This window comes from Dermacentor andersoni, chromosome 3 (assembly GCF_023375885.2).
Source record: "Dermacentor andersoni chromosome 3, qqDerAnde1_hic_scaffold, whole genome shotgun sequence".
NCBI classification, from domain to species: Eukaryota; Metazoa; Arthropoda; class Arachnida; order Ixodida; family Ixodidae; genus Dermacentor; species Dermacentor andersoni.
In genome coordinates, this window is record NC_092816.1 from 150,696,421 (window position 1) to 150,710,778 (window position 14,358).

Sequence of the window (14,358 nt, forward strand, 5' to 3'; positions counted from 1 at the left end):
ATGTATGTATGTATGTATGTATGTATGTACGTACGTACGTACGTACGTACGTATGTATGTATGTATGTATGTATGTATGTATGTATGTATGTATGTATGTATGTATGTATGTATGTATGTATGCGTTCCCGAGGAAGTTGCGTCTTATTCGACCCCTTCCGCCTTAATGTAAGTAAAACGCACGTCTTTTCATTAGTGGCATCTGCGCTTATTGGCGACTACAGCTTGCACCCTTTGAGTCGTATCTTGCCACACAACAATAATCGTCATCTGTCTTGTCCGCATTTCCTTTCTTTAGCACTGCGAGCCAGTTTTTCCAGCGGTGTAACTTTCGTTGCAAACACTGACCTCTCGACAACCTGTCAACGCAACCGACAGTGCGCTACGCCAGCGACACGCCCACAACGAGACGGGCGCACCTTCAGTTCGTCGTAGGTGACGCGCTGGGCGTGCATTCGTATCTCGTCGATGATGTGCTTCCCGTAGAGGCGACTCCACTTCCCGCACGCGTGCGCATAGAAGTCGTCGCACGGGGAGGCGCTCATGTCCATGGTCAGCGCCAGGTTGTAGCCGTGCTTGCGGCAACCCTGAAAGAACGAGGGCACTGCTGCTCTGTGCTGCGGTGATCACGACCGCGATCGTAATCACCACCATCCGCGTCGTGATAATCAGTGTTTCGTGCCACTGATAGCCACTTTTTGGAATGCTAATGTTGGATATACGCGATTAACAACGCTAACCGCTTCTTCGCTTAAGATAATTATGTGCGATATATATATATACCCTTGCCTCTCCTAAATTACAGTACGCACGCGAAATTAGACACGTCCCGATCAGCTTCAACCAAACCCTTCGATTTGTCGAGAATCAAGTCACTTAACTGTTCCATCCTATGAAATTATTCTGGTCATTCTGGTCCACCTTCATAAAAAAAATCCTAAATCTACCTGAACTCTCACAACGTCGCAAATCTACACGTCAATCTTTTTCATAAAATTTATCATAACAGTCCTGCTTTAAAAGACGAGCTTTTTCATCGCCTAGCTACATATCATCCTAAAATGGCCACCGTTACAAGGTACGCCTGCCAACTCACTGCACTATAATTAGCATCATGACTCTTTTAGGCCAAAAACCAGCGCCTAATGGAACATTATTATCGTCTTCATTGCCACTGACACTCACACCGGGCAATGCAAGATCGTCTTGCGTAGTTTTCTTTCTTTTTTCTTCTCTTTTTTTGCTTTGCTGCCTGCATATTTCGCCTCTATTATCCCTCTCATTCTTGTAGTGTCCTCGGGCCTTTAAAGAATGTTTATTCAATGAACAAATCATTGTCACCATCTGCTATGTGTACTGCAGGTCGAAGGAACATCTCCCAGCCATCTCCGATTGCCCTAGTCGCCAACCAGCAGACACCATTCTATATGCTGCCTGCAAATTTTGTAATTTCATCCCCCCCACCGAAATTTCCGCCGCCTTCAACCGCTTTCCTCCTACACCCATCTGCGGCGACAACGGACGCGCGGCTTATGAAGGTCGTTTGGTAAGTACGGCAAAAATACAAGAGATGGCACTACAATTCTGTTTTCTTCTACGCGGCGCGCGAGAAGCACCCTTTATAAGACGGCAGAACTTGTTTACGCCAGCACCGACAGTTGGTAAGCTTCTGACAGGCATTAGCACTGAGATGTGCGGTGATTGCCGCCAAAATGTAAAAAAGGTGAACTTCGAGCAGTGATCAAACATTTTTATTTAAAAGACTGGACGGCTGCCCAAATTAAAGCCGAGTTGAGCGAAGTTCATGGAGACTCTGCACCATCACTGAAGGCCATTTACTACTGGATAAATTAATTCAAACGTGGCCGCACTTCGACGCAAGATGAAGCACGTCCTGGGTGCCCAGTGGAGGTCACCACGCCAGAAATGGAGTAGAAAATTCATGGAATTGTCATGACCACTGAGTTAAGGTACGTGAGATAATTGCAGTTGTAGGAGTCTCGGCAGAGAGAGTTCACAATATTCTTTATGAGAAATTGCAGATGAAGGAGTTCTGTGCACGTCTGTGAACGTTGCACGCTGGTCTGTGCACGCGACTGCTGACGATCGACCAAAGGCGCATGAGGACAGACATCTCGAAGCAGTGTTTGTTGGTGCTTGACCGCAATCCGCAGGACTTTGGCGTAGATCTGTGAAAGTTGACGAGACGTGGATAAAGCATAACACTCCAGAGTGTAAACAGCAGTCAACTCAATGGACTGGGCCTCATGAAGGCGCTCCAAAAAAGGCAGACTGTTTGTTCAGCCGGAATAGTGATGGCGACTGCCTTTTGCGATTCACGAGGAATAATCTCTGTAGACTACTTAGAAAATAGCAAAACGATAACAAAAAAAAATATTATGCAACACTCCTAGATCAACTGAGAAAAGAACTGCGCACTAAACGAGCTTGGTTGGCACAGAAAAATCTACTCTTTCACCAAGACATAGCTCCGCCCCACAGATCGCTTGTTGCAATGGCCAAGTTGCACAAGTTGGGCTTCGAGCTTGTGCCTCATCCACCTCATCCTCCGGATTTGGCCCCATGTGACTTTTTCCTCTTTCCAAACCTGAAAAATTGGCTGGGTGGAAAGAAATTTTCTTCATATGAAGAGGTTATCTTAGTGGTAAATGACTACTTCAAGGGCCTCGAGTTATGCTTTTTTTTTTTACTGAGGGGATAAAAAACTTGGAGCCTCGCTGGAACAAGTGTGTGGTACTAGAAAGAAAACTATGTTGAAAAATAAGATATTGTTTTCGGCAAACATGGCATCTTTCATTGTTTTTTTTTACCACACTTATCAAACGAGCCTCGTATAAAGAACACAACAAACACAATGAAATATAATAAAGAACTGCTACAAAGCATGCGCTCAGATGCGCGTAGAACTGTCTGGCAGAGTGACATCTCGCACGCGATGAGCCGCGCATTACAACCTCCGAGCGCCGCAGCAGACAACCGCAGCGTGGCTTCGCGGGGTGACCGGACACCACTTGCCATGAACACGCTCGGCCGACCGTAAAAAAAGCGACCAAACAACTTCGCATGCTCTGAATAAAGTTCAGTCATCCTCATCTTCCGTCCCCTGAGTGAAGCTCTGTTTCTCAAGCGGCTTCCTGGTCACAGGTACCGCCGAAGAGCTTCGTTGAAGAGCTGTGTCTACTTCAGCCGCGGGGCAACGCTGTCTAGAGAGTAACGTTGTCTAGAGTTAGCGTGTGCTCCTGCAGTCCTGTGGAAACACGTGCGGTAACTTGCTAGGAGGAATTGAGCAAGCGTTCCGACTCGAGGTCGGTTTGTGAACACGAAGGTAAAAAATGTTGATGACGCATCGGCAGTCAGCATCGGCGGAGAACTTGCGGGCTCGGTAGTGTCTTCCCACTATAATTAAAGCGACACTAAAGCGGAAATCTAGATAATGTAGCCTAAATTTCAAAAGTAGCATTTTCAGAACTCACTGGGAAGCAAAGCTTATTACTGGGAGAAATCGAGGCAAAACGAGTGTAGTTCCTTTCTTTTTTTTCGATTTCCTCGTCGAAAGCTCGGCGCCTGTACGTCAGTGTGACGTCGCGTATTTCGAAGTGCCTTCTAAACTTTCCGGCGATTTTACGAAGGAAAGTTCCCGAAACTCGGTAGCTGTCCTTAGTTCACCTTAGACCGCCATGCGGTGTATATTTACTAGATGAACTATAAACTATTAGCCAGTAAACGCTCGCAGAATCCATGACGTCATGGCAAGCTGGTGAGGAAACTTCAATGTGGCGGCGCCCCCCGTTTCTCATTCCTGCGTCTCTTGCAACTTACCAAGCCTCCACCGGATGAAAGAGTGGCCATTTTAGGACTGCCACTTACGTAGTACTCTACTAATGCAGCTTAACTCGGTGTCTCTCCTTAGAGTCCCTTTGCTAAACTGTACATACTAAAATAATTTTTACCCTTGAAGTAAAAAAGGGCATTATGATTCGGTCTATAACTCACACCTTTACACCCCTTTGAGTGTAAGGGTGTGACTTGTAGACCGATCTGCACCATTCTTTCGCGTTTAAAGGTGCAAGTTATTTTACAGCGCGCAGTAGCTAGCCGGCGTCCCCGGAACAGCGTGCGCGTACCGGTGTCTCGCAAGTGCCAACCCTGGGCCGCTCTTGTTGGCTGTTCCGAACGGCGACGATGACGAGCACGGCCAGCAGCAGGAGGCAGCACGCCGCCACCACGACGGCGGTCATGCCGGGGTGGTCGTGGATCCAGGGCTCCTGTTTCCGTCGGAGTCCCTGGAGGAGGGCAAGTGTCGCCCACCATGTCTGGCTCGTAATTGCCAGTACGCTTTAAGGCAGACCCTGCTCCAGATTCTTTGCTGATGTTGTTGTTTTATACGGGGCAACCAGAAAGAAAAGAGTATGCAGGTCCAACGCGCATGCTGGAATCTATACATATATGGGTTCTGTCGCACACACACGAGCTACGCTACGTGGCGAAAGCGCCAACAATTCCAAAGAGCTAGTTGTCGTTGGCACTTTAGAATTACGCGTAATGCAACGCAGAGAAAATAAAGGTTGTACAGATTTAACCCCCGCGCTGGAATTTGAGAAGCGAAGCCTTCGCCAAGCGGTCAAATAAATGCCACGCAAATGACTGTATCGTGCACAGCGTTTTGCACCGCGGCGATTACCTTGCCGGCCTGCCAGTGAAGGCGGCAATACGCGCACACTCCCACCACGTGACCCACGTGGCCGCCCGTTAAACTGTCTCCGGGATTAGCGCCCTTTCCCGCGTCACTGTATCCACGGTCGGCGCGCCGACAATGGCGGGCCGACCCTGAACGTAGTGCAACAGCCAACTGCATTTTGCTCGGCAAAAGACCGACGAACAAAATGCAGGCATAGAAATGCTTGCTTTAATAATACTGCTGATGAGCGTGTTTATTAGTTGCAATTAGGGCGACGATTTAGGCGCACTTGTTTGTTTTATCATTAAGTGATTCGGTAGATAACGAGGCCAGCAGCAAGGACATCTGTAAGAGTATACTAAAGAGGGTAGCTCTGTCCTGCGCCAGAGCTATTCGGCAGGCAAGCCGCATCCAACCGCGATAAAAATTGTTTTGCTTTAAACTAGTGTGCCTGATGGTTGCAGCATAGGGATGTTGTGCTGAGAAGCGGGGTTTCTATTCCACCATCGGATACATATTTCTTTTTCAGCAAGGCAGCAGCAGCAACGAATTCGGAAGGGTTCGTCGCTGCTGCCGTTTACTGTTTTTTTTTTCTTCTTTACATCAAAGCTGCATATGGCTAGGGTTCCATGTATTTTTTGTGTGTGTCAACAAAAATTATATTCCATCAGCAATGCCTCATACTCCCTCCCCCACTAAGCAAGCAAAAATGCAATGGTTCATCCCCCTCGTAATGCAGAGGCTACAAGCACTCAGCAAATCCAAGCGAACAGTACATACATTCATTGGAATCACGCGTACAACATACAGAACAGCGTACGTTTCAATAAAGAACAAGCTCAAAGTAGGCATCTGTCATCAGCTGCAATGGTCTATATCCCCGTACGGCTAAGGCTACAAGTGCTCAGCAAGCAAGGCTACAAGCATTCCGCCAAGTAGCAAAAATAAGTTCGCTATGTTGCGTCCAAATAGAACCCATATAGCATATTAAGCTGATAAGAACAGATAGCACACTTTGACACGCATCGGCCATGTCTACGTTCGCACTGCCCTCCCTTTGTCGTCGTTCCAAGTGCTTGCGTATCTCCTTTCCTTGCGCTCTCCCGTGGTGGCGGTCCTGTCGAAACGCCACGCGTGTCTAATTTCCTCCGGCTCCTCGGAGCGGCGGTCCCGCCGTCCACGCGAACGTATATAAAAGTCGCCGCAAATTGGTTTCATACCTTTGTTCAAAATTAGGTGTCACATGTGTGCCGTGTGCTAAACAGCGCGCTGGTCATCACAGAATTGAATGGCTAACGATTTTATTTATTTATTGTTTATGCCAAAGCATCAATTGACCCATTGACCAAAAAAGCCGGTGTCTGTCGTCTGGGCAAGCGAAAAACGGCACCTAAATTCCCATTGGCTGCAACACCACGCCACGTGCGTGCCTCGACGGAGCAGAGCGGGCGATAGGGCACCCCTGATTCCACGCTAGCGCGCCAGGTATTGCGCGAGGGCAGAGGGCATCACCGCAACGCCGTTTCACCTTCGCTCTCAGAAGCCTGTGTTATTCGCGCGTGCCTTGTTCGTGCATGCTCTCGCCTGCGTTCTAACTGCGCCTCGGAACAAAGAAATTAGTGTACGAAAAAAAATGGCTGTGGCTTAGCTAAGGTTAAGCCCAGGATGCGAAGCATACTAGAGTAGAAGTACTCCCAGATACACTCGCAACTTCATCCTTTACCTCGGACTCTGTGGAGGAACGCTCCTGTTTAGCCGCGTACTGTGCACGTCGCTTGGCAAGCCGAACTTCTCGTTCTTCGGCCGTTTCCGTGGCTCTTTGTAACTTGAGCTTTGCGGTCTGACGAGCGGCCCTTTCCTTTCCCGCCGTCGCGCTATACAACTGGCCTCGACGAGAGCGCGCCGCTCTTTTATACAGCTGTTATGACGCCAGTGCCCTAGCGGGAGGAACGGGAGTTAGGCCGCAGCACCGGCTGTGCGACCGCAGGCGAGCGCGAGAGTTGAGCCCGGCTTGCAGCTGTTGTGACGTCAGTGCCCTAGCGGGAGGAGCGGGAGTTAGGCCGCAGTACCATCTGTGCGACCGCAGGCGAGCGCACGAGCTGAGACCCGGCTATGTAGCTACGCGGCCGCAAGCGAGCGCACGAGTTGAGCCTCCGCTTTTGCAGCTGTTATGACGTCATATGGTAGCTACGCGGCCGCGAGCGGCGCTGCAAGGAAGAGCGTGGTTGTGCGGCTAGTATGCTTCGCATAAAAAAGTCGCACTTTCGCCCGGAAGGCGAAGCATCGACTGCGGTAGCAAATTAGTGGACAGCTATACATGGTGTTGGGCTGCTGAGCACGAGGTCGCGGGATCGAATCCCGGCCACGGCGGCCGCATTTCGATGGGGGCGAAATGCGAAAACACCCATGTGCTTAGATTTAGGTGCACGTTAAAGAACCCCAGGTGGTAGAAATTTCCGAAGTGCTCCACTACGGCGTGCCTCATAATCAAAAAGTGGTTTTTGCACGTAAAACCCCATAATTTAGTGAACAGCTATACGAAGTAAGGGTAGTAGTTTTATCGGCCGTATAAAGTTGTAAACCCCCCATAGGCATACTATACTTGCGGACAACTTTCTGTGCCTATGAAAGGAAAGCTACGGGCACGTGGCTGCTGCACATCTGTTACCGCGCCAAGTAGTCTGGCAGCGTTTCACAGCGCCGTCGGTGTGGCTGTCGTCGTACGTGAAAAACAAAGTCCTTCTCACCCGCAGCTGGCGGCCGGAAATCATCCTCACCCACAGCTGCTTGACAGGTTCTCCTCCTCACTCGCTCCGCGCGCGCCGTCTCTCGCCAGTTCAAAGCCAACTGCGCTATGGGCTTGGTCCGGTCCGCCGAAGAGGAGGCAGCCTTCAAAGAACGAAACGGGAATGGGCCCGTGAACGTGCGCGAGCTCGCCCAAGTAATCCTGAGTTTGACCAAGCCGAAGCCAAACGCCAACGCCGCACCGTGGAAGGAGTTCGACAAGCCTAAGCGGAAGCGGAACGACAACGGCGGGCTCAGCCAGAGGTTAGGGCTACGCTTGCCGAGGGAGAAAAAGAACGGGGGGCCAATCCAGCGGTTGGACAGGCTGACGCGGAGTCAAAACGACAACGGCACCCGTATCCCGAGGTCAGGGCAGCCGAAGCACAGGCGAAGGCCGCGTATCGAGAAGCAAACAGAGAAGTCCGCAAGCGTGAAAACGAAGCTTGACGCCGGCAGCGGGAAGAGAATCCGGAGCTGAGGATCAACCATGACGACCGGCTGCGCGACGCCATGCCATGTCTCTTTAATGTGTCTCGGCAATCATATGGGGAGGCCGCGTTTGGTTCGCTATGCCGAACAGCAGGCTGCGTTGAAGGAACCGCATCGGGAGCGGGCCCGTGAACGCGCACCTGCTCGCCAGGCGAATCCACCGTTTTTCATCCACCAACAACTCTGCCTCTTTAATGTGTCTCAAACGCTCAACAATCTAGCCAGCCCCTACCCTAGGGTTGCACAAGCTTCGCGTGCACCCCTGTTCCCGGTAGGGGAGGGGTTCTAATTTTTTTGTTGTTGTTGCTCAGAACAAAAGCTGAATCGACGCAGCTTCCACGTGCGTCAGTTTCTCGTTTCCCCAGACGCGGAAGGGAAAAGCCACAAAATAAGTAAACCTTTACACTCTGTAGTGTGTTCTGTCTTATTTAACTGTTGCTAAAAGGATGTTCAGCTTTTGTCTTCCCAGCCTAAACTAACGTGGAATAAAACGCGGGAATCTTTTAAGAAACGCTCTCACTTGTGCGCGCTTTGCCTCCGTAGCTTTCCCTTCATAGACGCAGAAAGTTATCCACGAGTATAATTAACAAGCATGGTGTCACGCACGCACAAGCCAACATGAACATATCTCACTCGCTGACCTCCGAAACTCGCTGTCAAAATGCTGCAGTGAGGAAACGCGGCAGCAGCAGCGAGAGAATTGGAATTCGTGCTGCCGCTCGCATTAACGTTAACTACGCTTTGAGAACACAGCGCAGGGCTGACTCTGTACCTGTCGCAGGTGGAGTTCAAGATACAGCGGCCCGGCCGGGCGCGCACGGCCGCCTGGGCAGCCCGAAGGAGAACACCCCCCCCCCCCCTTCTTCCTGCCCTCCCCCTGAAGTTTTGCGCGCGACGGAAGGCGACGCGCTTCCTCCCCGCTTTCCTCCGTTGTGTGCGCGAGATTGAGCCGCGATCACCGGCTTACCTTCGCACGCTTTCACTAGCACATACAGGATACGACGCGCGGCGACGATTTTATCGCCCGTGCACTTTATATGGAATCTCACGGTGACGGTGTAAATGCGCCTGGAGTGTCCATAAAAACACATCGCAATAAAACAGAGTAAATTCGAAAGTACATTGGCGGAAGTGAGTTTCTAATCTAGGGGCCCGGGCTCACAAGCCGAGAGTGTTACCCACTGGGCTGTACTTGCCAAGCGTTTCAACGCACTCGCTTGTCCACGAGGAATTCATAACTCGAAGAACCGCTCAGCGGCGTTCATTTGGACATTAGCCCCGTTTACATGAATGCGACAGTGGCGCATCGCATTTCCAAGCGCATTTGGGAAAGGCGATGCGACGCCGTTTAAATGTAGCGCATTAACTCTCGCGAGAACGTAGCGCCACATGGTGTCGTATAAGGGAAGTTCAACCGACTTCCGGTGTAACTGTTTTCCGGTAGTGGGCCGAGTGCACGTTGGTGGCTGAGTGCAGACTGTACCGACTACCGAGAGTCTGACGCTTGTGCAAAATGCTTCGGAATGCAGTGCTCCGTCTCTCTAATCTAACAGCTCACCAATATTTAATTCAGATATGATGGCAAGGAAAGCAGTGGTTTCCTCTGCGGAGAAACAGGTTCGCGTAGAGCACGCTGCGGTGAGCGAAGTTGCCATGGGGGACGCCATTTTGCTTCTGCTTCGGGCGTTGCTGTCTCGCAGCTTCACCAGCGCGGCAGTCCCGCAGCTAATTCCTTCCCGTAATTCCTAATGCGACGATCCTGCGTTTACATGCTCCGCGAGAGTCGACTCGCGCCCGTAAATCTACCCTCGCCTGGCGCATTAATACGATGCGCCTTCCTAGCGCATTACCGCTGTTTACATGAATGGGATGCGCTAGAAATACGAAGCGCTGCGACACTGTCGCATTGATCTAAACGCGGCTAGTAATGCTTTCGCACTCGCAATTCATAAGTGCTTAGGTGTCCTAGGATTCTTTTCCCCTTTCTCACGAAAAATCATCGCGTATGTTATATATAGGTAGCCAGAAACACGTGGATCGCTGAAAATGGCTTTTCAGGTTACGTCAACACGCTAGCTTTTCAATTTAGAGTTGCATACATTGCGTAGATTGCGTGGCCAGCGCAATAAAATGGCTGCGCCGAGGTCGCCCGCTTCAATCTGAATTGGGCCTTCTTACCTGGTCATCCTCGCGGCAGTGAAAACATCAATGGTGAAATCATGTTTTCCTTAGTCTTATCTCTGCTCTAGGAACAAGTATTGGTGTTGTTTTGTAGTCACTGCGACGAGCCGTCTGGTATGACGCTGCCTGGTGAAGCACAAAACGCCGTCGTTGCCAGGAAAGTGCTTTGATTTCTGTAGATCGGATGATATGCCACCGCGTTTTGCGCTGGCCATCCGTTAGCCGTGCGGAACGCTCTGCCAAGAGTCTCACCACTAACACATGTTTAGCGTGGCCTTAGCCGTTTTGCGTGCATCTGCGTAAACAGCCGAAACGCTATGCTAAACCTGTACACTGCTTTTGAGGTGAGTCTTGAAGAGAGCTCGACTCACGAAGGAGCTTCGTCTCCGGTCTGCGGGTCTGCCTCGTCTGGCGCCGTGCGTCGCGCCAGGCCCGATCACTGCCGGGTAGAGGGAAGATTCCACGCCGCTGCGATGCCTCGAGGGGCGACCCTGTTGATCGTCTTCCTGCATGGCGAGAAGAGACAAGTCATTCTCTCGGTATGCATGCGTAGTACATGTCGGTATAATGCACTGTAGCCACCTGGCGCCGGAGCATTGAGATATTCTTCATATAAAGGGTGGCTGAAGAATAAAACTGGATCAGTTCAGAAAGGCTACATATTGTTATAAATGCTTATCACCAACGATATGGTGCACAGGTGGATCCAGGGTAGCATCAAATGGGGATGAGGCTGACACTAGGGGCTCACTGTTGTCAGCGCACAAGTGCTGGCATGTCTCGAAGTAGAGAGGGTGGACCCCCCAGCGTCTAAAGCCCCTTAAGAGGAAGCTTTAGCTCGGGTGCTCCTGTCTAAATACATGTAAAAGGAGACTTCGTTTTTCTCGGCAACCACTGCACCAAACTTGACGAGGTTTGTTGCATTCAAAAGAAAGACTTAAAATCTAGAGACTGTTGGTTTCGAATTTACGAGTTAGGTCGTCAATTGTTTTATTAAAAATTGGCAAAAGTCGAAAATTTTCAAAAAACGAAACTATCACGTGTACAACTCTGTAACTCAACAACGAAAAATTCTAATACAATTCTGTGAATTGCATCTAATAATACATCTAAAGTGGACAAAATTGATACGTTACACACGTATATAAAAAAAATTTAGTAATAGGGAAATACAACTTTCGCAGAACCCTTGTAACCAACGTAACAAATTCACGTAAGATGTAAAATGACATATGGAATTTGTCCGCTTTGAATGATATAATAGATGCCGTTTACAGAACCGCGCTATCTGTTCTTGATGCAGAGCTATGAGTTTGTGAACTTCGTGCTTCTATTTTTTTCAAACGGTCAAGTATTTGAAAATCTTTTTAAGAAAATTCAAGCCCTAAATCGAAATTCCGCTTCGAACAGTCACTAGAATTTAACTTTCTCTTTCAAATGCAAGAAAGTTCGTTAAAATCGGCCCAGGGGTTATCTCATAAAAACGTTCTTGCGTTTTACATGCATTTGAATAGGCCGCGTTGGAGTTGGGCCCGAGCTAAAGCTTCCTCTTAAACTTCGTAAAGTAGCGGCACTCTCCTTCTCCGCCTTCACTCCTCCTCGTTTCTCCTATCTTTCTAGCTCCCTCCTCGAACGTGGCGCCGCCTACACCGCTACAGCGTAGCAGACGACCTTTTGCAGAGTGAATGCACGAATAGCAAGGCGGTGCGCTTTAGTCGTTTGCGTTGGCTTTCTAGCTCCGAGTAACTTCGTGTACAGGATGGAATTTCTAGACGAAGGGTTATAGAAATTCACTGACGGCAGCTGTTTTTCATGTTTTGATAATTATTTTTTCAGGTATCCGAACGAGCGCTAACGCTGTGCCAGGACAACTTCGAATGTATCGCGTGCGCTACAACTAGGTACGCAACACTTGTCAAGTGAGTGTCGCTAGATGCTGTTGCGAATGGTCGTAAATAACATGTTCATGATCGAATGCCAACATCCTGACCTCCAGCAAGCCCTCAGTAGCCTAAATAATCCGCGCCGTCCTTACCACGTGAATTCGCGGCGCGTATCAGCTATGATGTACAGAGGCCGACAGAGGGCACGAGCGATCGCTGCGCGGAAGGTTCGAAAAGGACAAGCTACGTCGCCGCCGGAGCGGGCCGAAGAGGTCGCCGAGCGACATCGTCGGTCGGCCACCTGGCCTCCGGCCTAGAAGAGGAGCCCACCGCGGGGAAGGGAACGTCACCCCAACCCCCGCCTAAGACCTCTTCTTTAATAAAGTTTATCTCCTCCTCCTCCCCGTTCGTGCGTGCCAATATTCTAAGCACGCGCACAGACTCAGAGGTGGGCGCTGGCGCTATTATGTTTCTCATGCCTCAAAGTCGACAGAAATACGCACAGCCGATCATCGAATCGGAATTCTGCGTATACAGAAAATGAAATCAGTTTTTTTTTTTTTCAATATTCGTTCGCAAAGCGGTAATGCGGTGACAGCGCTTCAATCAGGCTCAAACAAGTGCATTATTTTTTTCAGGTTAGTGACTCACCACAAATAACATTTCATCGTGCGTTAGCTCGTCCATTCACGAAGTGACTTGTCGCGAATCGAGTTGCACTAAGGTGCATGCATTTAGGACGGTTGCGCTCGCTCCGGGATAACATTCCAGAGATATGACTTTAGTGAAGTGATGACCGCGCAAAGAATCGCGGCGCTATGACGCGGCCGCCAAAATTGCGGTAAGTGAAACGATGCAGTTGTTCAATTGAGGAACCATTTGTTGTCTCATTACGTGCGTTTCTAAGACATTGTGGTCGAACGAGTAAACGAACGAGCGAACGAGGACTAAACCAGCCAGCGAACGAGAGGGCGAGCGCACGTGTTCTTTGCGAGTGCTCCACCGCCGCATCTTAACCTATGCACACTTTAAAGCTGGCACGAACGTCTCAAAGACTTATGATACTGTCGTTCGTCGCTGAACGACAGCATCATCTCCCGGTTTCGGGAGGCCAGGCGCGGTTTTCCTCTGTATCGCAAATCCACCGTGCGACCGCCAATGACGAATGCGAAGAAAAGAAGCCAACAAAGCTATTCGCTTTAAACGAGGACACTTAGTAACCCCAAAATGTAGGGAGTTGCTTTACTAAGATGAGTTTTCACGCTCGAGCCTCAAATTTTTTCAAAAGGAATGCGCTGAATCCTAGAAGTTTCGTAATCACGTTTTCGCACGCAGCCTCGCGTGCCCGCGAATTCAAGCCTGTTGGCGCACAATATGATTAAGCGCACCAAATACGACCGTACTACTTATATAAACAAAGTACGTGTCGCGTAGGACTATACTATGACAGACTCGCAACTATCTCGTATAGTCGTGTGTAGAATGTCGGTCTGAAGTTCTCCCTCCCAATTCGATGAATCCATGTCTTTCTTACTAACCCGTAGCGCTTACCGGACGGTACCGAGAAGAGCTCCTTGTATTTGCTGAAACTATTTTTGCACACGAAGGCGCAGCAGGTTATGGTGATAGAAAATGCCGTGAAGCGACGTCAAAATTGCTAACAAAAGTTCAAGGCGTTCGCGAACCAAAACAACACAGAAGAGCAACGGCACCAGCATGTGCTCCTCGTCACTCCGTAGACGCCTCTCAAGCGAAAATGGCGCTGACGCGCTACTGTAAACAAACGAAGCCGGCGCGAGGGCCCACGTGATGCCAATAGGCCAGTGGCGACGGGGCGTCGGCCTCGACCAGAGCGCGCGAGGAGGGGGCGGCATTCTTCAAAGCGTGGTGCTACTTTACGAGGTTTAAGGGGTTTTACCAGGGTCACCCTCCCTCTCTCTTTCTCTCTCTCTCTCTCTCGAAGGTCCACTGGTGTGGTGGTAAAATATTGATTACCGGAGGAATTATAAAGGCTTAAGTTCCCCCTGTTGAATTTCGAGCCAGAACTTAAGCTATAGGTAACGTTCGAAATCCGTGACGTCACGGATTTCAAAGTATTTCTTGTGTTCGACACGCTTCGGAGCAGGAAAGGTTTTCGAAGCTTGGTACATGGAATCTCTGGCTCTTTTGGAGTGGGGCACTATGTAGTCCATCGCCACCGGTGAACTATCAACTAAGCCCAGACCCGACTATATAAAAATTCATGACGTCACGGCGTGCTGGGTGTTGCAATTTCAAGATGGCGTCGCTACCCGCCATTTCTTTTTGCCTCTTTGCTGACTT

The 14,358-nt window shown here is 49.8% G+C and overlaps 1 protein-coding gene across 2 annotated transcripts in view; it reads right to left on the reverse strand.

Moving 5' to 3' along the window:
- Positions 1 to 14,358, reverse strand: part of LOC129383109 (uncharacterized) — a 29,146-nt gene that overhangs the window by 1,759 nt on the left and 13,029 nt on the right. Inside the window, exons 5-7 of one of the 2 annotated variants that reach the window (XM_055067405.2) lie at positions 10,525 to 10,659; positions 4,146 to 4,304; positions 420 to 587 (exon numbers count right to left, since the gene is read on the reverse strand). In XM_055067405.2, the coding sequence (XP_054923380.1) occupies positions 420 to 587; positions 4,146 to 4,304; positions 10,525 to 10,659 (462 nt within the window). The remainder of the gene's footprint in view (positions 1 to 419; positions 588 to 4,145; positions 4,305 to 10,524; positions 10,660 to 14,358) is intronic. The other variant, XM_055067406.2, reaches the window with a different exon arrangement.